Source organism: Oryza sativa, chromosome 4 (genome assembly GCF_034140825.1).
Source record: "Oryza sativa Japonica Group chromosome 4, ASM3414082v1".
Taxonomy (NCBI): domain Eukaryota; kingdom Viridiplantae; phylum Streptophyta; class Magnoliopsida; order Poales; family Poaceae; genus Oryza; species Oryza sativa.
The window spans coordinates 18,290,343-18,314,088 of record NC_089038.1 but is presented as its reverse complement, the minus strand read 5'-3'; the positions used below and the strand labels follow the sequence as shown (position 1 = coordinate 18,314,088).

At 44.5% G+C, this 23,746-nt stretch overlaps 1 protein-coding gene across 1 annotated transcript; it reads left to right on the top strand.

Annotated features, from left to right (window-relative positions):
* Positions 1–1,494: 1,494 nt before the first annotated feature.
* On the top strand, positions 1,495–19,819 carry LOC107277118 (wall-associated receptor kinase 5). Its single transcript, XM_015781134.3, has 3 exons — positions 1,495–2,512; positions 3,254–3,430; positions 18,443–19,819. The coding sequence occupies exons 1-3, from the start codon at positions 1,570–1,572 to the stop codon at positions 19,621–19,623; spliced, it is 2,301 nt and encodes a 766-aa protein (XP_015636620.1). The 5' UTR covers positions 1,495–1,569; the 3' UTR covers positions 19,624–19,819.
* Positions 19,820–23,746: the final 3,927 nt, after the last annotated feature.

The window sequence follows — 23,746 nt, the reverse complement described above, 5'->3', positions numbered from 1 at the left end:
GAGGTCGGTGGTCTCAATTGTGATAGACTAACTACATTTTAGTACTTATATATGATCGATCAACTAATCTGGAATTATGACAATATAGGGCACAATAACCAAGTCTCTGCCTACCAGCTTTGAGGAGGTTCGCGAGGAGATAGCCAGCTTCATCCTCCGCGAAATAATTAACCCCAAAGGAATGTTTAGGCTTAAACTAAAATGATGAACAATGTTGAACTTTTATGTTTAGGCAATGATGAACACTTATTATGCAACTGTGATGATGTAACTGTGATGTTTATATTTATGTATATATTTCATATGTTTATGTTAAGACTTGCTAAATAAATATTTGATCCAACTAACTTGGTTTTGCAGGTGAAATATGATAAATATTTGAATGGATGTGAAATATGTGAATGGATGTGAAATATGAGATGGCTGTGAATGTGTGGTTGTGTGAAATATGTTGATGTTTGTGTATGTGAATGCATATGTATATGAATGGGTGATGCTGGAGAGCTGGGGATATTAGATATCTGTGTTTGTTTTTGTCATTTTTGTAGCCGGCATGGCTAGCAAAGAAGACCTGAGGCTAGCCAAAAAAAAAAATTTATTTTTTTTGGATTATAGTCATCTGTGACGGGCCATAACTAAATGCCCGATTGAGATGACGGTCATCTGTGACGGGCTTTAGTTTAGGCCCGATTGAGGTCAGGAGTCATCTGTGACGGGCTCTAGTTTAGGCCCGATTGAGGTCAGTAATCATCTGTGACGGGCTCTATTTTAGGCCCGATTGAGGTCAGCAGTCATCTGTGACGGGCTCTAGTTTAGGCCCGATTGAGATGAGTATCATCTGTGACGGGCTCTAGTTTAGGCCCGATAAAGGTTAGTAGTCATCTGTGACGGGCGCTAGTTGTGGCCCGATTGAGATAGGTCATCTGTAACGGGCTATAGTTTGACTGGGCGTCTGGGTCAAAGCTATCGGTGACGGGCTTTACTTAGGGCCCGATTGAGATAGATTCATCCGTAACGGCCGTTTGCCCGATTGGGATAACTTTTCACATCAGTGACTTCTAGCCTGTGACGGACGCTGTGCCCGATTGAGATGGGGCTTACCGCCCGATTGAGATGAGGGTATCCGTTCTAGTGTAACGATATTCATGTACGTTGCATAATTTTTTGATAGTTGTCGACATTTTAAATAGAAATGCGTAGGGACCAAATTATGCCACGTAATATACAGTAGAGCCGCAGATGATTTGAAAAGTCGGAATGAAGTTCTCTACGTACGCTAGGCGGCCGGCTTGCCGAGTTGCTCGCACGCGCGAAGACCTTGACCTAATCCTACTCGCGGGGAAGACTTATACTAGTCCAAGTATGACTTAATTATGAGTTATTATATTTCATGACTGGCATATGTGTATCATATCGCACGTAACTTTAATTTAGACATCAAGCACGGGCTACTGTCGATCTACATCTCTCAAAGGGAATACACCATATATATATACAAGACTCGAGATCACTCGAAGATAGTGCAGTTGTTGCAGCATTCGCTGATAAAGGCTAACTCGAACAGCACAAATGAGTAGTGAAACATCGCCCGTGCCATCTCCCCGCGGGATAACTAGAGCTCTTCTATGGCTTGCTGTGGCAACGGTGGCATGCCTGCCCGCCGTTGCATCTTCCTGCCGTAGAAGTTGCGGCGACGTAGCGATCCCTTATCCGTTCGGGATGAAAGACGATCAGCCAGGCTGCGCCATTCCTGGCTTTGAGGTGAGCTGCAAACGGGACGGCCTGCTGCTCAAGCCGTTTCTCTCGGATGACGTGGAGGTGCGCGGCATCTTGCTAGCAGAATCTCAGGTTCGGATAAAGATGGATATATCCTGGTCGTGCTATAACACGATTAACAGAACAATGGACTCCATAAATTGGTTTCTGTCCTTCAGGGATACACCATACAGATTATCTGATACTGGCAACAAGTTCACGGTCATCGGATGCCGAACACTTGCTTACATCACCATCACAAAGCCGCAACAGCTGGAAAGCAGTAGTTTAACCACCGGATGCGTGGCCACATGTAATAGCCAGGGCGACCTTGCAAGTCTCTCCGATGGAACCTGCTCTGGGATAGGCTGCTGTCAGACCACCATCCCAAAGGGGCTTCAGAACTATGGGATCTGGTTCGATGACCGCTTTAACACAGCGAAGATCTATAACATGAGCCGTTGCAGCTACGCAGCACTCGTGGAAGCATCAAACTTCACCTTTTCCACGAGCTATGCGATGTCATCAGCGTTCAATGACACATACGCCGGGCAGGCGCCGTTGCTTCTGGATTGGGCCATTGGGAACCAAACGTGCGAGGCAGCGCGGCGGAATCCCAATCCCGATCCCAAATACGCGTGCATCAGTAACAACAGTGACTGTTTCAACTCGTCTAATGGACCAGGCTATATCTGCAAATGCAAGGAAGGATTTCATGGAAATCCTTACCTGGATGATCCAGAGCTTGGATGCAAAGGTACGAAATGAACGATTTCTCTGTGTTGACCGTATCAGTATATGCCGCGTCAACCCCTTGCCTACTTAATTTATATAGGATGCTCCTTATTCTAACTTCAGTCTTCTGCTTTCCTATTATCAGTCTGTCTGATATTTTCTTATCCGTCATTCAAGCTAACTTGCACAAGACATTTACTACAGTTACATATACAAGCCATTTGCTAAACTTGCACAGTTGAAAAACTGCAAATTCGGTAAAAATGAAGTGCGACTTTAGTTTGGTTTCTTTCTAGATGAATTATTATACTTGTATAAATCATTATTTCTAGCTAGTTTCCATTCTGCTAAGGAGTTAGACGAAAGCATAATACTTTACCTTTTAGGTTACAACATTAATATTTGCTTCACCACAGGGAGAAAAATATAAAGGTACTGATGTAGTGTTTGAAAGTGATTGATAGACAAGAATAAACTTAGTCACGTTACAAATAAGATAGGTCCTTTTAGCTTTTGTAATCATATTTGCACGTGCTCAGATAGCCTCATCTTTTCGCGTATGCTTATTAGCCAAAATTTAAATTTTCAACCTTAAATTTGAAGTTGATTTTGGGGTTTTTTTCATCGAAATTTATTTTTCAGCCATTGTTTTTAGACCGCTAAGAACACGTATATGAAAGTTTTATTTATAAATTATTTTTCGTTTGCAAAATATGCCGTTTCGCTTATTCCCTCATATTTTTAAACATGTATTTGGTTGCAGATATCAACGAGTGCACTGATTGGTCGAAGTACCCGTGTGCTGTGCCTGGAACTTGCGTTAACACTCCCGGTGCATTCAAGTGCGTGTGCCCTCCGGGTTATCCGAAAGGCAACGCCCAAAATGGGACATGCGAGAGAGATCAACTACCACTCAGTTCTGGGGCAAAAATCGCTATTGGTACTATCATGCTTCCGTCTCATGCTACATGTTTGGACTGTTTATTTTATTTCCCGTACATAACGAGTAGTAATATTGTTCATTTTTTTTTCGCGAGCATATAATAGCATTCATTCTTTATAGTGTCTTCAATTCACGCTACTACATCTTCGGAGTCACTATGAGATAAAGTATTTTTGAAGGCGGACAAAACATGTTTTCACAAGCGACCGACTAGCAATGCCGCCTGTACCACAGTCCCGCCTGTACCACAATCCCTGTAGAAATCATGATTTTCCTAGGCAGGCAACTGGTCCACCAGCGAAGAGATTTTGCAGTGAAGAGATTTTGCTCAGCGTTTCTAGCCCTTACTCGAACATCGTTCTACCTTTCGCTGATTGTTCCATGTACCATTGATGGAATCGGTACATTTGCGTGGAGAGATTCTGCACCTGATCAGGCTTGACGAGAGGTTTACCCAGCTTAAATTGGTATTTCACCTCAGCCACTGGGATCTCTGCGTCGTTGGACTCCCTCAACTGGTCCAAGGATAGACCGGTTTCTTTCATGAATAGTTTGATCTGTCGTTTTTTAGGTGTAAGAAACGCGTCACCGGGATCCAGCTCGGGCTGTGGTTGATCTCCAAGCTGAGGGACTTCTTTGGACTGTCTTTTGGACTTTTCGTCAGCCTTCTTCACTGTTCGCTTGTAGTCCTTCAGCCCTACCTTTGCCTCGACCGGTGCTATCATCAACACGTGACAGTCATGAGACTCTAGATTCGTGAACTTCTTATCATTCCTGCTTATTATTCTCTTTATATTAGAGGAGTACCCAGACGGTACCTTGATGCTCTCCAAGCATTCAAATATACTTTCCTTCTCTGCCTTGCTAAGAGTGTAGCTGGCTGGGCTTAAGTACTGGCTTTCTTTCTCCTTTGGTTCCGGGTGGAGGTCCTCACGTTGTTTCATATCTTTGAGATCATTGCGTGCTTCAAGTGTATCTTTCGACTTCCCGTACACACCTAGGAAGCCCAGCAAGTTGACGCAGAGGTTCTTGGTGAGGTGCATCACGTCGATTGCGTGGCGGACGTCCAAGATTTTCCAATAGGGTAACTCCCAAAAAATAGACTTCTTCTTCCACATCGCCGCGTGACCATCTTCGCTGGCTACGGGTTGGCTGCCAGGTCACTTTCCAAACACTACTTTCAGATCTTTCACCATATCGAACACGGTTTTACCGTTGCGAAATATATGCTTCTTACGGTGGTCCGCCTTCTGATCAAAATGCTTGCCTTTCTTCTGGACAAGATGGGTCGCAGCAAGAAATTGACGATGGCCCATGTAGACAACCTTTTTACAATGCTTCAAATACATACTTTCAGTTTCTTGCAAACAGTGGGTGCAAGCCTTGTACCCCTTGTTTGACTGTCTGGATAGGTTGCTAAGGGCAGGCCAATCGTTGATGGTTACGAACAGCGGCGCTTATAGGTTAAATTCCTCCTGTTTGTCCTCATCCCACACATGGACGCCTTCTTTCTTCCACAACAGTTATAGATCTTCAACCAGTGGTCTTAGGTACACATCAATATCGTTACCAGATTACTTTGGGCCTTGAATAATAATCGGCATTATGATGTACTTCCTCTTCATGCATAGCCAGGAGGGAGGTTGTAGATACACATCATAAGAGGCCAAGTGCTATGGCCGCTGCTCATCTCTCCGAATGGATTTATCCATCCGTACTTAAACCGAACCTTACATTCCGTGCATCCTTTCTAAAGTCTTTAAACTTTTCTATCGATGTTTTGTCACTACGACCCATCGGCGAGGTGTCTTAGCATCCCGTCCTGTTGACGTTCTTTTGCGTGCCATCGCATCATTCTTGCATGCTCTTTGTTCCTGAACAAACGTATAAGTTGTGGTATTAGGGGAAAATACCACATCACCTTCGCAGGAACTCTTTTCTTCGAGGGCTGTCCGTCAACTTCACTTGGATCGTCTCTTCTAATCTTGTACCGTAGTGCATTATAGACCGGGCATGCTTCTAGGTTCTCGTACTCCTCACCGCGATAGAGGATACAATCATTCGGACATGCGTGTATCTTCTTGTCACACCCCAATCTGATACCGCCGTACAACGGCACCTGACAGGAGCGTGTCGTAGGGAAAACGGCGTGAACCGCTTCCTACGAAACCGCGATCTCGGTACCAGTCCCAGGACATAGTGCTGGTACCCACGGTGACAAAAATGAATCATAGCAATCCTTAAAATAAATAGAGGACTTATTTACCTTAGCTTAGGTTGCAGCTCAGACAGCCCGAGAATACAACCGACGACACGGACGAGGCGAACACCAACAACGGCAGCAGCAGCGGAACCAACGGTCTAACACCCAACACCACAGGCGACGGCTGGGAACCAGGACGAAACCCTAATCTTCACTTCACCTCATCTTCAACTTCAGGGCGGAGAAACTATATATATTTATATAGAGCAAGGGTGAGTACTTTCGTACTCAGCAAGTCACGGGAACTTAGGTGTTTAATGCAAGCTTGGAAGAGAGGCAAGGTTGTTTTACAAATCTTTTATTTGAAGACATTTTGAAATCACTAAGTGATTTATTTCTTTCTAAGTTTGGGGCGAAAAGAGACTTGCGTCTCGATTCGACTTTAAGAGATGCTTTTCAACAGCTCATTTAGTAATGTACCGACCTCCCGGGTCAGATCATTACTTCTCGGCTCCCAGAGCCATTCCACTTGATTAATCGGCTCCCAGAGCCTTTTTCATTTTCTCGGACTCCCAGAGTCCAGCTGCCCAGCAGCACAACAATCCGCTTCCACTCGGGAAGCCTAGTCTATGATGCCCGCAGACATCCCAAATCACACAGATTCGTTTCTGACCACTCAGGTTGTCCATCTGCCACATAGGCTGATTCAGGTTACGATTCCCACACAACAACAACTTTTCACAAAGCACAGGCAAACAAATCTACGCAACGGGAACCACCTCACATCCGCCCATGACCGTGGGCACGGCTGTTTGAACAGTTAGTTAACCTCTGCAGAGGGGTACACTTTACCCACAAGATACGAACTTATTCCGAACACCCGTCGATATCGGAGGTTCGCAACAAAGCCTTTCCCAAGCTGACCCAGGGTTACCTCATGCCACATAGAAGGATCAAATCCTCACATAAATATAGGCCATTTTAGTTTTCACAAATCAAACTCCAACCACCTCGATCGGTAATCTGGCAAGCTTCGCGTTCTGGCCTTACCAGGAACCCGGGTTGGCTCCAATCGACCCCGCCCCGGCGTTCCCCAACTATTGGCATGCGAGGTTTCCCTGAACCGACTAGTTACTTAGCTAGGGTGTCCCATTCCACCTTGTGGTTGCACTTTGATTATGTTTGATGAGTTTCCCACAGGAATCGGTCCTTATATGCGAATACGGGACAGTGCCACATAGGCACAACCCCCGCATCGCGAGTTTTCACAATTCATTTTATTTTCAAACACACCGACACCGCATGTCGGGTTTTGAAGGCTTCACAAACCCATTTCCCAAGTTTTCGACAAACAACGGTGTATGTGGGATATTTGGTATACGCGCTCAGAGAGCACGAATACCGAGGTACCACAAGGGTGGAGCGACAAGGAATCAGGGTAGTACGACCTACAGAAATTAGTGCGACTACTGGGTAGGTCCGTCGGTTTGGCACGCAAACCGAGGCCAAGCAAGTTAAGTGTGTGATTCTAATAATGCATGTTGCAAACAAAATAATAATGACTTTTCAATTATAGGGGCAATTGATCAAAGGGTGACTTGCCTTGCTCAAGGTCTTCATGAAGCTTCACGAATCTTCGAGAAAACCCGCGATCGACGAAAATCCGATAACCGCAACTATACGCAAACAATCGAAAACCTAAACAAAGGACCAAAAGAAAGATCCTATTTAGACTAATTAGTAGTGCCATTAAATAGATCTCAATTTTACGGAATTACTGGAAGTTGAACGGAGTCAATCGGATGAGCGGTTTGGAATATATGGATTTTCGAAGTTTATTGGATTTACTAACCAAAGGAAAAAGGATTTAATAATTTATTAAACCCTTTTTGGAAAGAAATTGAAGGAGGGATGGGATTTAGACTTCTTTGGGCGGCTCGGGCTCGACCCAAGGGTCATGCGCAGCGCGGTCAGGCCATTGGGCCGGCGCGGGCGCGGGTGGTCGGCCCATTAGGGGCGCGGGGAGAGAGAGGCCGACGCGGGTGGACGCGGTCCACCGCGCGGGACCCACCTGGCGGTGGTTGGGTTCACGGTGGGGAGGGCGCGGGCTTTATAGGCGAGGAGGAGAGGTCGGTTTGGAGGAGGGAAACCGACATTGGCGGTCAAGGGAGCTCGGCTGGTGTTCACGGGCGGCTGCGGCGGTTTCGTGGGCAGCGCGAAGGCAGCGACGGTGTGGATGCGTTGGGCGGCGAAGGCGGTGGATCGAACGGCGGAAAATCGAACCGCGGGAGCGGGAGGATTAGCGCGGGCTGGCGCAGTCAAGGTGGGGGCGGCGAGCTGGCGCTGGCATCTGCGTCTCTGCCTCCAAGCGCTAGCGGCCAAGGAGTGGAGGCGTGGCGTCGTTGCTTGGGAGGGAAAAAGAGAAAGGAGGACGGTGGGAAGGGGGGGCTTTACCATGCCGGTTTGGGAAAAAGGAGGTGGGAGAGGGAGTGCTCTGCCTCTGGGATTTGGATGGACGCGGGTGGAGCGGCTTGGGCACGCGCTGCAGAGCTTGCGGCAGGCAGCGGGGCCGAGCGGCAGCACGACGCAGGCGCTAACGGCGGCGGCGACCGGGCGGTTGCGCGGCGCAGGCGCGGCAGGGCTGACGGCGGCAACGACCGGCCGGTCGGCCACGCGCAAGCGCGGGAAAGAGCGAAGGCGGTGGCGGGTTTTGGGCGGCGACGGCGGGAAGCGGCGTCGGCGCGAGAGAGAGAAAGAGAGAGAGAGAGAGAGAGGGAGAAACAGCGAGAGCGAGAGAGACAGAGAGAGCGAGCGACGGCTCTCTCTCTCTCGGCTCGCATGCGTGCAACGCACGTGCGAGGGGGGGAGATGATGGGCTGGGAGGGGAGATGGGCCGGGGGAGGAGAATCGGTCCATCCAAAAACACAGGGTGGTAAAGTAGACTTTTACAGAGAAAACTGATTTGGATAGAATTGGAGAGATTTAGGGTTTGGATTCGAATTCAAATTTGATATTCAAACTCGAGGGTTTAGGGATGTATCAAGGGAAACTCAAGGAGAAGTCATGGAAAAGATTCAAAAGGAATACTTGGGTATTTGTTCTCGGGAACATAGGGTGGAGTCAAGGAAAGGATTCGAGGCGGGATTTGAATAATTCTGGATTCGTAGAAGTATTTGGCGAGGATTCAAAGGAAGGATTTGAATTTCGGAATTTGATTTTGGAGACTTAAATTGGAAGAGGAAATTTCGATGAGGATGATTTTGATGGCGACGAGAGGGATCAAGGACGGATTTAAACTGAGATCCACGGCACGACTTAGACTCGCACACAAAGAACGAAAATTTTCGCAATTAGGATTTTGCCGAATTAGTTTTTAACGCCTCACGAAAAGTGGAGCGTTACAGATCCACCCCCCTTACAAGAATCTCGACCCCGAGATTCGACGGTGGACCACACACACGAAACCAAAAAGGGATCTTCAGACTTCTTCACAGCTTCAGACTCTGCTAGTCTTTCTTCAACTTATTGTTGCATACTTGCCACAAAACGGTCTGGTAACTTGATTCACTTAGCATTCTTCATCTTACTGTGGCTTTGCTCTTGCCTGTGGAACCTGTTCTTCTCCTGCTCCTTCAACTTGCTCGAGATTCACAACTTTTTCATTTGTTTCTACTTGCACATGGTTCAGACGACCTTGTCCAACGGGCGGTGAGGTCAACGAGGCAGAACCACTATTTGGTGGCTTTGAACTTTTTGGTCCAGATACGTTAGGAAGGCTTGTTGTTGGTTGGACTCGTTTTGACTTGACTTTCTGAGGGCAGTACCATGAATAGTGTCCCATCTCATGGCAGATGAAACATTCGACTCCTGCCTTATAACCACGTCTTTTTGAAGGTGTAGGGCATGGTACGGAGTTGCTTCCTTTATGGCTATTATTGTTGATCATTGTGGCTTGCTGACCAGGTTCTGACATAGTCGAACGAGACGTAGAACCGGAACCATTTGAATGCTGAGATGCTTTCTGATAGTATTGTGCTGGCGAGTTTGTTTTTCGACACAAACCTTCTTTTGCTTGAATCTCTAGGGACATTACTTTGCGTCTCTTGTATTCTTGCATCTCTTGTTCTGCATCTTCTAGTAACAAGGACTTATCGACCATTTGCCGAAACGTCGGAAAGTCGTGAGCCAAAAGTTTCACTCGCAGTTTCGCATCCATTCCTTTTAAAAATCTTCTGATCTTCTTTTTATCAGTGTCTACACTTCTGAACCGCCAGTCCTAGAGGGCAGACTATCTTCTTAGCTTCGTATGTTGTTTCTGGCAACTTGTTTTCCTCCGGAAGAATGTTCTTCACTAGTTTCAATAACTCGCCAAATGCCTTGTCACTGACACCATTTTTGGCATTCCATTGCAAGAATTCCAGAGTTGTACCTAACTTTTTGTGCCCCTGTTCGCAACCTGGGTACAACGGCGTCTTGTGATCAGCTAACATACACTCTAATTTCTGAGCCCCCTTTTCACTTTTGCAGTCCTCCTTGACGTCCTGCAACATTTGACCAAGATCATCTGCAGCATCGTTATCTTCAACAGCACCTTCTACCTCGCCCGTTGTATTTCCTTCAAATCCACTGTACTGAGCCAGTCCGGAATGTTCTCGTCTTCTACTTCATCATCTTCATTTGAACCCCTTGCTCCCCGTGCGAGGTCCAAACATTATATCTCGGCATGAAACCCGTCCGAGACAAGTGAATCTGAATAGTTCTTACTACATAATACTCCCTCTGGTTTTTGTACTTAGTGCATGGACAACGGATAAAACCATTATTCTGCTTTTTAGCCTCGGCCACTCTTAGAAAATAATGCACGCCGTCAATAAACTCTTTCGACCGTCAGTCCGCGCGCATCCATTGCCGATCCACGAAAGTCAAACCAATTAAACATCATACAATAGTTACATATAATTAATCGTACAATCATTATAAAATAATAACAAAAAATATTCATGTTTTCATACCACATTAAAGTTTTAAACAAATATTGAATGTGTCAGGGTTACGGATAAGGTATACCCTCTATCCTTGGATATACGTTGTATACTGATACGGTATACCCGCGCGTATACGGATAGTTCCTGTATACATTAAGGAAATCTATCACGTGATAGAAACAGAATCCACAGATGCAGGGAGTCCTACTCGAACAAGACTAGGTCGTTACCATATCGTGAGGGGTCCGATATTTTCGAGTCCTACTTGGAGATCAACTGACCCGCGGTATAAAAGGGACCACCTGGGCAGGACCTAACGCATCGAATCTGACCGCCGACACATCCACCACAGCCTATGAAGTCAGAGCCTACAGGAGCCAAGTCGCCGGGAGATCTAGTCGGACCAACTCGACTACGGTCTCGCCGGTATCATCGAGTTCTGTTATTCCCTTTGTAATCTGTAGTTTCCATCATATAATCCCATACCAACTGGATCAGGGCTATTACCTACCAAGGGGTCTGAACCAGTATAATGCTTGTCTTTTGTTTGCTTGATGTCATACTACATAGATCCTCGTACCAGCGTACCCCAATACCCTTTATATCCGGTCTACTGTCACGCCCGGAATTTCTATCCAAAATTCCAAACGCTTACATGTGTGTGAACCCTCGTCCAGGAATCAGCCGAGGCACACAATAACAAATTGATAATAGAGTACAATTATTACTCTAATTAATAAGCGAATATAATGTCATTACAGAGGTAGATAGTTCCTCTCAATCAATAAAGATCTAAGCAGCGGAAAATTAAGATAAACGGCGCAGACGGCTCCACTCCACAGGCAGCTTGACCAAGGCTACACCTAATCCTCCACACCATCAGCATCATTGTAGAACTCTTCCTCTGATGAATGATTGCAAGGTGAGTATATGACATACTCAGCAAGCCACGCAGCAAATATGCAAGTGCACAGGATAACAAAGAATGGCATAATAGGGTTTCATTTGCAAAAGCAGCATTTAGCAAACATTTGAGAATTTAATAAAACAGTTAAGTATTAATTAAACAATATTAATCCAACGCTATACAACATACCCTGTTGTATAGGCCCAACCATTCTGAACAACCAACCCGGCTGCACAGTTCTATCTCTAAACCAGGAATATACCATTCCAAACCAGGAGCTAATCAAATTATTACCAATTATAGCACCATTTAATATGGTGAAAAGTGTGAGACTAATCACGAAAGACATTGTTAGACCCGCCTATAACCGCGGGCACCTATTCGAATAGTTTTACTCTGATCAGAGGTGTACCACTGTACCCACAAGACACAGCCCCACATCATGTCACCATGTGCCTCAATACCACCACGGTACCTCGGAAAGGAGTTGTGACAATACCCCTTGCATAACACAATCCATTACAGCGCACCTTTCCTGGATCATAATCACCCCCTTATAAACAAGGCATGGACTCCCCAGCGACCCCCGTGGACTTATCTCCGCCACTTCTCAGTCTGGTGCTCCGCAATGAACCATGCTATACAAAAGGTAAAGCCGTTGCCCACGCTGGCTTGTGGTTGGCACGGTTAATGTTTCACAACCGAAACTCGTGAACCGGTCCTTAATTGTCATGAGCACGACCATCAAAACCATGTGCTCACAACCCACAATTATCAGGTTTTAGTTGGCACATTAATTAATTAACCAATCACGATTGACCATCGTGAACTATCATTAAGCCATCATTAAATAATAGTGAGTCATAAGTTATCCCAATAGTGTGCTAATGTTTCTAAGCTTGGGTAAGCAATTATGTCTAATATCTAGTTGAACCAGTAAATATAAAGCTCAACTAGTCAAGTTTTAATAACCCAAGGTATCAAGGAATAAAGTAATCAAGAACAAAAGGGCTATAGCAAACAATAGATTAATTCCACCCAATGACATTCGAAAATAAATGCATTAGTTGAATAGAAACAATAGCTTTAAACGGGATCAACATGCTCAAAGGGTTGTTTGGGATCTGTGTGACTTGCCTTGCTGGCCTTGGAACTCTTCAAATTCTTCTTCTGCAAAAACGGACTCTCCGGAAACGACGGAATCTAAACAGAAAGAAGCAAAATCACCAAAACAGCACATAAACAAGCATGAACAGTACATGTGGATATTTTTAACATGTAGATCTCAATTTTAGAAAAACTTAGATACTTGAACCAACTAAATCCGAGCTAAGATGAATTAGTTATGAATTTTTGAAGATTAAATCGGATTAAAACACTTATATTGATTTTAATTGAATTATGACGCAATAATGAATTATTTTTGAAAAGGAAAAAAGGATTTATTGCGTCAGCGGCTAGGGTTTCGGTGGACCGGGCGCACGGCGGCGGTTCACACGAACGGACGGCAGAGATCGACTCATCCAAAACGGACGGCCGAGATCGATCGGTCTATGACCGGCTCACGGGAGAGGGCAACGATGACGTCGGCGATGACGTCACCACCGGCGGCGGCGGCTCGGACGGCGCACGCTCGCCGGCGAACGGCGGCGCTTCGGCACGAACGGAGGACACCAACGGGTAGAGCGCGACGCGGCGAACTCACCGGTGACCAAAGGAGCGGCGGAAGACCAACGGACGGCGACGGTGACGGCGACGAGGTTGAAACGGCGGCGGAGATCGGGTCGACGGCGGCGACGGTGCTCCGGTGATCTTCGGCGACGGCGAAGGGGCGGACGAGGACGGCGGCGACTTGGCGACCACGACGGCGGTCTTCCCGAGCGATGACGATGACCGGAACGGCGGCGGCGCACGCCTGGAGCGACGGCGGCGACGGCGGCGCTAGGGCACACGGCGCTAGGGCGTTTCCGACGACGAGAGGCGAAGGCGAGGGTGGCGGCGGGTAGAGGAGACACCGGGGAGCCTTTTAAAGGGGCTAGGAGGCAGCGGCGAAGGCCCACGGCGGCCGGCGACGGGAAGGAAACTTCGGGGTTCGGAGGAAAGAGGCCGATCCGAATCGAACTCGATTCCACGAACTTCCAAAACGAATTAGCCGATGTTTCCAAAAGAGAAAAGGAAGAGGAGATCGAGAAGATCATTTCCCCTCTATCAATTCGGCCGGAGAAGGAAAGGAGCGGCCGGATTTGGAAGGAAACGGCGGCGGCGGCGCGCTAGGGTTTCGGGCGGCGACGGCGCGACGAAGACGACGACCCTGACAGGTGGGGCCCACCAGTCAGCGGGAGAGAGAGAGGAGAGCGGCCGGCGGACTGGGCCGACTTGGGCCGAGGAGAGAGAGAGGGTTTTGGGCCGACTTTCGGCCCAAAGCCAAAAGAGGACTTTTTAAAACCTTTTTCAATTTAAATTATTTCTTAAATGCAATTCCATTTATTAAAAATACTTCCTTAGCTCAAATAAATCCCAGAAAAATCTAGGAATTATAGAATTAAGCAAAGTATTTAATGAAATTTTATCTGGCCCCATTTTATATTGGAATTTATTAATTAAAATTAGATCTTCTCTTCTAGGCTTTTTAAAAATTATTTCTAAAAATTCCATTTAAACAACAATTTATATATTTTGAATTTTTAGGGTGTGACATCTACGGGTATCTCCCCTGGACAAAATGTGTTGTACTTAATTTAATTTAAATTGACTTAGTTTTCTATTCTTTTAGATTAATCTTCTATATTTTACTTCCTCATCTCTTTTATCACAAGATTTTTTTCAAATTCTAAATAAACTAATTTGATTATAAATTAATACCACATATTATTCATGTTTTAATTAACAAATATTTAATGTATTGTAATTATTTTTGATTTTAAATTAACTTAGTTTTCTATCAAATTAAACAAGCATACAACAGTTATATATAATTATTCGAACAATAATTATAATAATAATAGCACAAATTAATCATGTTTTAATTCCACATTAAAGTTGTAAACAAATAATTAATGTGTTTTACTTAATTTAAATTAACTTAATTAAGTTTTATATTCTTTTAGATTAATTTTCTACATTACTTCATCCTTACACAAACTTTCTCTCTCATCATCACCCAATCCAAATTTCTAGAGGCAAAATAGTATACAAAATATATCTCTAAATCCAAATGCTAACAACAAAAGAGAGGAGGATGAAGTTGCTAACCTTTTTGACACCTCCAAGTTGTATATTATCACCAAAACAAAAAACCAAAAATTTTGGTAGCACCTCCCCTCAAAACTCAAGAAAATTTTGATGCCTTCTCGGGCTAGAGGAAGAAGAAGATGACATATATGGAGGGTAATTTTAGTCCCAGTTGTTGTTACCAACCGGGTCTAAAAATGGCCAAGATTTTTAGTCCCGGTTGGTAACACAAACTGAAACTAAATATCCCATCTTTTGTCCAGGTTGGTGTTACCAACCGGGATTAAAGATCCGGGGGACCTGACACATCCTGACAATCGGCAAACCATCTTTAGTCCCGATTGGTAGTAAAGATCAATTCTTCCCGTTGCATTTTTAAACCGGGAGTAAAAATGGTTTTTAGTCCCGGTTTTTTGTTGAACCGGGACAAATGTGGTTTTTGCCCGACCCGGCAAAGATCACTTCTCCAGTAGCGTATTTTCTACTTATTAAATTTTAATCAAAATAAAAGTATTTCTTCATATACCTTTTATATCAACCAATAACAAACATCCCCAATTTAATTTCATCATCTACTTTATTTTCTTAGCCAATTACAACTTTCTCCCAATCATCTTTAATAACTTTTTTATTACCCATGCTTAACTTACAAAATGTGTACATTTTACTGCTAGCCTTCTCCGACATTGCACATACAACATCACCCACTAGATTGGACAGGAAGACTCTTCAGATGCTTTTAATGGTCAATTTGCACATTGAAACAACATGTTAGTTCTTTTTTTTTTTTGCACATTAGCACTTGTTTAAGCTTCTTCCAATGTACTACTCCCTCCATTTTCTAATAGATAACGCCGTTGACTTTTTCTCACATGTTTGACCATTCGTCTTATTTAAAAAAATTATGTAATTATAATTTATTTTGTTATGAGTTGTTTTATCACTAATAGTACTTTAAGTGTGATTTATACTTTATACATTTGCATAAAATTTTTGAATAAGACGAATGGTCAAATATGTGAGAAAAAGTCAACAGCGTCATCTATTAAAAAACGGAGGTAGTAGTATTTTAAGCTTCTTCCAATGTTTACTTTTCCTACTACCTCTGTCTAAAATGACTTCATCTCTAACTATGTATATTGGATAATTCTCCCAATAGACTTTATTTCTAGTTATGCGTATCACATAGCTAGTCCAGGTGAAATGATGAAGCTACTACTAGCTTTTTCGCAGTGCGACAGCTAGCTTTTTTTTCTTCAGTCTTGGAGAGCGTAACGTTATTTTTAGTACAAACTACACCCTTCGTCTCGAAATATAAACATAACATTTTTAGCATAGTGGTAAGTCAACCATTTTTAACTTTAACTATTAATAATAAAGAAATTAAAAATATCAATCATATAGAATTGATGTTACTAGATTTATTATTAAACAAATTATCATAATATGCAACACTTTTTATTTAAAACATGCTATTTTTATAAATATTGTTGGTCAAAGTAGTATCTCGAAGACTGTGTCGAAGTCTAAAAATACTTATATTTTAGGACGAAGGGAGTAGTAAGAAACAATAATGTACGAGTTAGCAGTACCATGGTACTAGTAACGCGCATACATACATACATTGGTAGCGCTACACGGCGCGACACACGGGCGCAGCGCGCCAGGGACCAAAATGGAGCGACACACAGCGGGAATGTCCCCCCACTGGTGCAACCAACCGAACTCAGAGTTAAAAATTAACTTACATACAGTTGGTGATGGATTACGATGCCATTCGTGATGAGTTAAAGTTTAACTTAGATTTAGCTAGTATTAGTAAACGTTTAAGTTTTATACACATGGGTGGTCGGTTGTGAAGGCATTGTTGTGGAGTTAATGTTTAACTTGATACAGTTGGGATGTGGACTATGGTGTCGAGGATATTGAGTTAAAAAATAACTTGGAGTTTTTGTACCTTGCAAAAATCGATAGATCTTTTAATTTCTATATAGAAATAGGGGCCTGCTAATGTGTGTGATTAGACCGAGCCACGTATCTCGGATATTACATATACACATGCTAACTAATGTTTAATTCATCGGATAGAAATCAACCCCAAGTCATAGTAACTGGGAGGTTAAAAATGAAAATCGTAATGGTCCAAAAACTACATGATCCTAGCGTGTATTGATTCGGCATTAATTTGATAAGTGGTTAGAGGAGGCCCGGAATAAACGGTATTTTGTACTGATATTTTTATTTCACCAAATAAAATTGGTAGTAAAAAATTTCAACAATCACAACGTGGATAATAATTATTTTACGATGCATATTATTACAATCGATCATCACAACGGACATCGACGGTGGCAAGTCGTGTAGGTGCCCGCCGCTGCTCCTCCATGGATGCCGGAGGACAAGCTCACCGCCGCGAAGGTTGACACCGTACGCGTGGTGGCGGAGCAGCGGACGGATCCTCCGCCGTCTCGCTTGCAGCCCGCCGTCGTCACCTGTGCAGGATCCACGCCCACAACTGCGCTGGATCTGCACTGCTGTAGCCGGAACCACGCGCGTGGGACGCGGAGTGGCGGCTGGATCCGCCGATGTGCTCGTTGCCGCTGCGCCTCCGCGCCTCCCGCCTGTAGTCGCCCGTCATCGCCACACCCGTAGTCACGCCGGATCCGCCCCATCTTGGCCGGGTCCGCGCGCATGGGGTGCAGAGCGGCGGCCGGATCCGCCGCCACCTCACCTCCCATCCGCAGCCGCCCGTGGCCACCTCGCCCGTCGACGCTGCACCTGTCCACGCACCTCGGCGCCACCAAATCCGTCGCTCCTTCCCCTCATCACTCCTCCTGATCCCCGAACGGCCACCGCCGCTCCTCCTCATCCCCGAACCGCCGCCGCTGCTGCCGCTCCTCCTCGTTGCCAACCCATCACCGGAACCGCCTCGCCGCCACTCCTCATCCCTTAACCGCCGTCGTCGTTCCTCTTCTCTCCACGAGGAACCGCACGCCGTCGCAGATCCGTAAAATGTGGAGAAGGAGAGTAATGAGTGGGTGGACGGTTTCTTCGATGGGAATTCGTAATATATATACCAGATAAAGTCAGTATGTCGAGTTAAAAAATAACTCAATGTGGAAACACCGTTGGATCACAAGACACACATTGACTATCTCACTAACCGTTAAAAAAACTGGCTTCGTATTTAACAATTCATTGTATGGTTAAGTTAAAAAATAGCTCAATGTACGAACACCGTTGGATCACAAAGACACACATTGGATAACATCAAGTAAAAAAATTACCCGGATTATGGGAGTGGGGGAGGGGCGCAGGGGTGGGATTGAGATTGGTCGTCGGTGAGTTAAATTTTAACAGCATGCTATGGATTTAGTGGGGGCAGGGTGGGGAGTGTGTGAGGGTGGGGCTGGGGGCTGTATCAGTACCATTTAGTACGTAGCACCTTGTCGTGCCATATAGTAGAGAGTGTGTGTGTTAATACTGACTTAATTTCGTCTGCCATCTTCTCCTTTTCTAATAAGAGCATATAATCCTCTTGTTTGTCGTCCCAATACGTTAGGGAAAAGGGTCTGGGTCATTTTGATCTAGTCAACAGGGACTGTTCGATTCATCAATGTCAAAGTGACTGCTTATTTAAATTCTCGTACATACTAACAACTAATTAATCTTCACATCGACAGGAATCTCTGCTTTTGTTTTCCTTGCCCTAGCTAGCTTCCTCATAAGAGAAGTGATCCAGCATAAAAGAAGTATCAGAAGGCAAAATTTACAAAGACAAACTGATGAGTATTTTCAGCAGCATGGAGGCCAGCTCCTGTTAGAAATGATGAAAGTAGAGGGCAATGTCGGGTTCACTCTCTTCGACAGAGTGCAAATTGAGACTGCCACGGGTAATTTCAGCAAGACACACATCATAGGGGAAGGAGGACAGGGAACAGTTTACAAGGCAGATTTAGACGGAGTTGCTGTTGCGATAAAACAATGCAAGGAAATTGACGAGAGCATGAAGAGGGACTTTGTCCAGGAGTTGGTTATACTTTGTCGTGTCAACCATCCCAACATAGTAAAGTTGCTTGGCTGTTGCCTGCAGTTCAAGGGGCCCATGATCGTATATGAGTTTGTGCAAAACAAAACATTGCAAGAGCTGCTTGACCTCCAGAGAAGCAGGAGGTTCCATGTCACACTAGGAACTCGGTTGAGGATTGCCGCGGAATCCGCTGAAGCACTTGCGCATCTCCATTGCCTACCGCATCCTATACTACATGGCGATGTGAAGCCAGCTAATATCCTACTTGCCGAGGGATTGATCGCAAAGGTGTCTGACTTTGGGTGCTCAACAATTGATGAGGAAAATCAGGCTGTGCCCAAAGGCACTCCGGGGTATATTGATCCGGACTATCTACTCGAGTACCAGCTCACATCCAAGAATGACGTATATAGCTTTGGAGTTATCCTTCTTGAGCTTCTAACAGGTAAGAAGCCACTATCAAAAGAAAGGAGGAGCTTGACATCAATGTTTCAGGAGGCTATAGCACATGATACACTCCGTGAGCTCCTTGACATTGACATAGTTGATGAAGCTAGCATGAGGGTGATCTATCGTGCAGCGATGCTAGCGAGTCAATGCTTAGTTGTTCCAGGTACAACAAGACCAGCAATGACGGTCGTGGCGGAGGAGCTTCGGCGGCTTGCCCTAGCAGATGAAGTGCAGCGATGCCCACAGTCGCCATTAGTTCTTGAGGATCTGAGCTTTACGGATACAGGAGGAAGCACAGTGTCCATTTGGTACAATGGGAGCCAGACCAGCGGGGTTTACAACCTCGAGAAAAAGGCCGTTCTGAGTACAGGATTCGCCAGATGATCGATAGATCATATGCTATATTGTTGGCTTCCTTGTGTCATTTGTAGGTTTATGATATATTTAGTGTTCTTCCACACTTTAGAGGCATTCATTGTGAGGAATAAGAGTACACTAACATGTAAAATAATGTAGCATTAAGTGTACCGCAAAATTAATGACTGAAATTTAATTATCTAGTTTAACTTCATGCATGGTAGATCTTCTACTCCGATATGTTGGGAGTTAAACGTATCGTCAAGGAAATCCATGGCGGTCTCTTGTTATTCCCCATTTTGACACCAAGGAGGGTTTCTGAGAAGTCGGAGCTGCTACGTCGAGTATTTGATGAGCTTGGCAACGATGAATTGAACCTTTCGCTTGGTTTCAGGCAGGGTTTGGTTGTTGTCTTCTAGTGAAGTCGGAGTTGCTGCGCTTTTGTGAAATCGGGAACAATAACCCATGCCAGGCGGAGGCCGAGCATGCAGAGGAGCGCGGCAAGCTCTAGCTTGGTGAGACTCCCATCGACATCGAGCTTGAATCGGAGGAAGATCCTGCGCAGCCACTCGCGCTCATAGCCAGCCAGAGCGGGGGCCTTCCCCTTCTCCTTCCCATCGACAATGTCATCACCGCTTGCATCTGCAAGGCAGGCACGAAGCTGGGGTTCAAGAGGCAGGGAAGGAAGCGGCAGCGGAGAAGGCATGAATGGTGGGTCGATGAGGGGAGGAGAAGACGTCATCATGTGGGGAAGGGTCCGGTGCGGTGGTCAGAGGACTCTTTTCAATGGATGTCGGCGGAGGCACCTTGGGTGTTGCTCTCCATGTGCTTGAAGTCATCGTCAAGGGAGACGGAGGCGAAGGCGTGGCGGGAGGAATTAGTGTTGCCAAAGACACCGGGGAATGGGGAGGCGGAGGCTTGGCCGTACATGTCAAAGAAAGGATTAGGTGGAAGAAATGTTAACCATATTGTTTAACTAACACATGGGTCCACAATTTTTGTTTTAATATTAAACTATTAAATTTTGCTTCATGTACCACGTCAATGCCACGTTAGATGAAGACCAATTCAAATTAGCCACGTGGGTGCCACGACAGCTAAAAACCGTCATCCAAACTGTCCTGGGACCAATATTGCACCGGTTTTAATAGTTGAGGAACCCGTTGTATCTAGTATTGCGGTTTAAGTATGAAAATCATACTCACTGTCACAGAGTTGGCAAAGAAAAATCCTCCCACTAGGCCCAAAGCCCTTCGGCCGCATAAAAAGCTGAAGCGCATGTATAGACCTTATTAGGCCCTCTTCTAAGGGAAACGTTCACTTTGGATCCATTAACTGTTGGTCGAGTATCATACGTTGCCCCTCAACTATAAAATCAGATATAAAATGTCCAATAACTATTAAAGCTTGTACAAACTAAGTCTTTGAGACAAAAAAAAAATCCTTCTGATCAGCCTTCCTAAGTATAATAGTATCATCAGCATACTGAATTATTGGAAAGTCACTTTCTTCATCAGGCTGAATAGGCTTAGAAATTAAAACTCTATTGAAGCAACTCAGCCCCTAGAACAAACAAAAGTGGAGACAACGGGTCCCCTTGTCTGACCCTTCTTTTGCATTTGAAGGATATTCCAGGTACACCATTTAAAAGAACTGAAGTATTTGCTGAGTTAAAAATCATTTCTACCTAGTTTAAGCATTTAGCAGGAAAACCTATATGTCTCAATATCATCAAGATTGCTTCATGCTCAATTGAGTCAAAAGATTTCTCAAAATCAAGGTTTATAATAACAATTTCTCTCTTTGATTGCTGACATTGATGAATTTATTCAAAAGCCCATGCTAAACAATCTTGTATTGTTCTGCCTTTAATAAAACCATATTGATTTTGGTGAATTAAATCAGTGATCACTCCTTGTAATCTATCAGCTAAAGCCTTAGTTAGAAGTTTGAGACTTATATTCTTAAGGAAATGGGTCTAAAATTATTAGCTGATTCTGGGTTTATCTTCTTTGGTACTAAAGAAATGAAAGAAGAATTTATAGACTATAAAAATCTTGGGCAACAATGGGCCAACATTTAATTCTTCAAGAAATACCCATTAAAACCATCAGGGTCAGGAGCTTTATCAACAGGCGTCCACTTTACCAAATCATCTATCTCTTGAGAAGAAAAAGGATCCACCAAATAGGACAAATCAATTGTTCTTTGAGGAAATCACTCAGATTGAATGCCATGCTTGTTCCCAGAGTAGAGTTCGACTTTTACTCTATTTTTATGTCTAGTGCAACTATAAGTTTTAAACTGCAACCGATTTTGTACCTATATTCGGCACAAACTCTAACAATCTTCATGTTCTTCTCCCCCACTATCGAAATGTGCATATGATTATCATTGACAATTATATCAACTTATTTATGAAAACATCAAGGGGAAATTGGATGATTGTTTCTAATCCAATGAGAAAACTTGCAAAGCTCCTAACTACTTGTCGAAGTGTCATGTGATTTTATAGATTTTATAGTTTGTACTGAACTGTAACGTTGACAGGTTGGTAGAACGTGGAATTAATTCTTCTGTACAGATTTTTCGTCATTTTCCGTTAGTACATTTTTCAAAATACTAAATAATATATTTTATGTAAAAACTTTATACATAAAAATTGTTTTAAAATATTAGATAAATCTATTTTTCAATTTGTAATAATTAAAACTTAATTAATCACAGGTTAATATCTTTCTTGTTTTGCGTGCCCCCTTTTTAATCTTGGTCTTTAGGAGGGCCTATGTGTCAATTTGCATTTGTGTGTGATGAAACAGATGTTCTGTGGACAATGGACACACTCTGCCTCTAACTAACTCGGGAAAAAAGGAAGCAGTATTCCAAGCATAAAAGAACTTTGCAAGAATGATTATCTTGGGACATAGGCCCTCCTAATTGGTTTGCCATTGATCGATCTTGGGATAAATGGATGGACTTTTCGTTGAAAAAAAAGGGGAAAAGCGATGAAGCATTCAGAACAAAAAACTCCAGGTGCCAAACTCTGTCAGACTACGTGCACACTGCGACACCCAGAGATTAACTCGCACCTGCTGAGGATGCGACGCCGACTTGCCGTGGGCCGGGAGACCCAGCGAGCTCGGCGGTGGCCGGACATACGGCGGCTTGCCGTGCGACGTGAGCCCCTGCACCAGCATCCTTCACGAGTTCGCCATGGCTCTACACCACGTTGCCTAGGAACACCCCCGTGCAGCTCCGCCCGAGCGCCACCTGGTCTAGGCGCCACACGTTCATGGTGGAGAAGACGACACCCGCGACGCCGAGCAGGCTTCTCGCCGGAGCAACTACCGCCTTGTCCTCTTCAGGCAACTATAATTTTGCTCCAATCCAACAGGGTTCAGCGTGACGGCCATGACAAGTAGGCCCAGACATCTGCCACGACAAGCGTAAACATGAAAATTTTTGGGTCTATACTATCGTGTGACCAAGTTACATGGTTTTATATAGTTTACAGATTGAGATTTCTGCTATTGGCGCCGATAAGCAAGCAGGCAGAGGCGCGCTCGGCGCAGGGCGCAGCTACGGGCTGCTGCCATCGGCAGGCAAAGCCGCAGCGGCAGGAGCAAGTTGCAAAGGAAGCCTAGGAGCAAGGCAGAAAAAACCAGAAAATGGAAAGAATGAGGAAGAGAATGGTCTTGGCATTGATTGTTTTTATGATTGTCACAATGAACAACATGATTGTCACAATGTTATGTCCTACAATATCGTGCAGCGTGATTGTTTTTCTCCTTTATTATTGTTCTGTGCTAGCTCTTGCCATGAGCCACATCTATTTTTTTTCCTCTGCCGCTGAGTGGCGCATATGTGTGAGGGAGATGGTGAAAGTGGTCGAGAGATGTATCGGCAAAAAATGAACTGTAGCACAAAAGCAAGAGCTGAGAACTGGCAGCTCGGTGGCGACGGAAGGGTCAACCCTGTTGGATTGGAGCAAAATTATAGTTGTCTGAATTCCCTTTTCCTCTGTATTAATCGTGTTGGTTCCTGACAAACATCATACATTGAAAACTATTTATTGGCAGAAAACATGTTGCATTATTGTTTCTTACAAGATAGCTTGTGTGTTAGTAATACCTGATGATGTAAAGCTTGG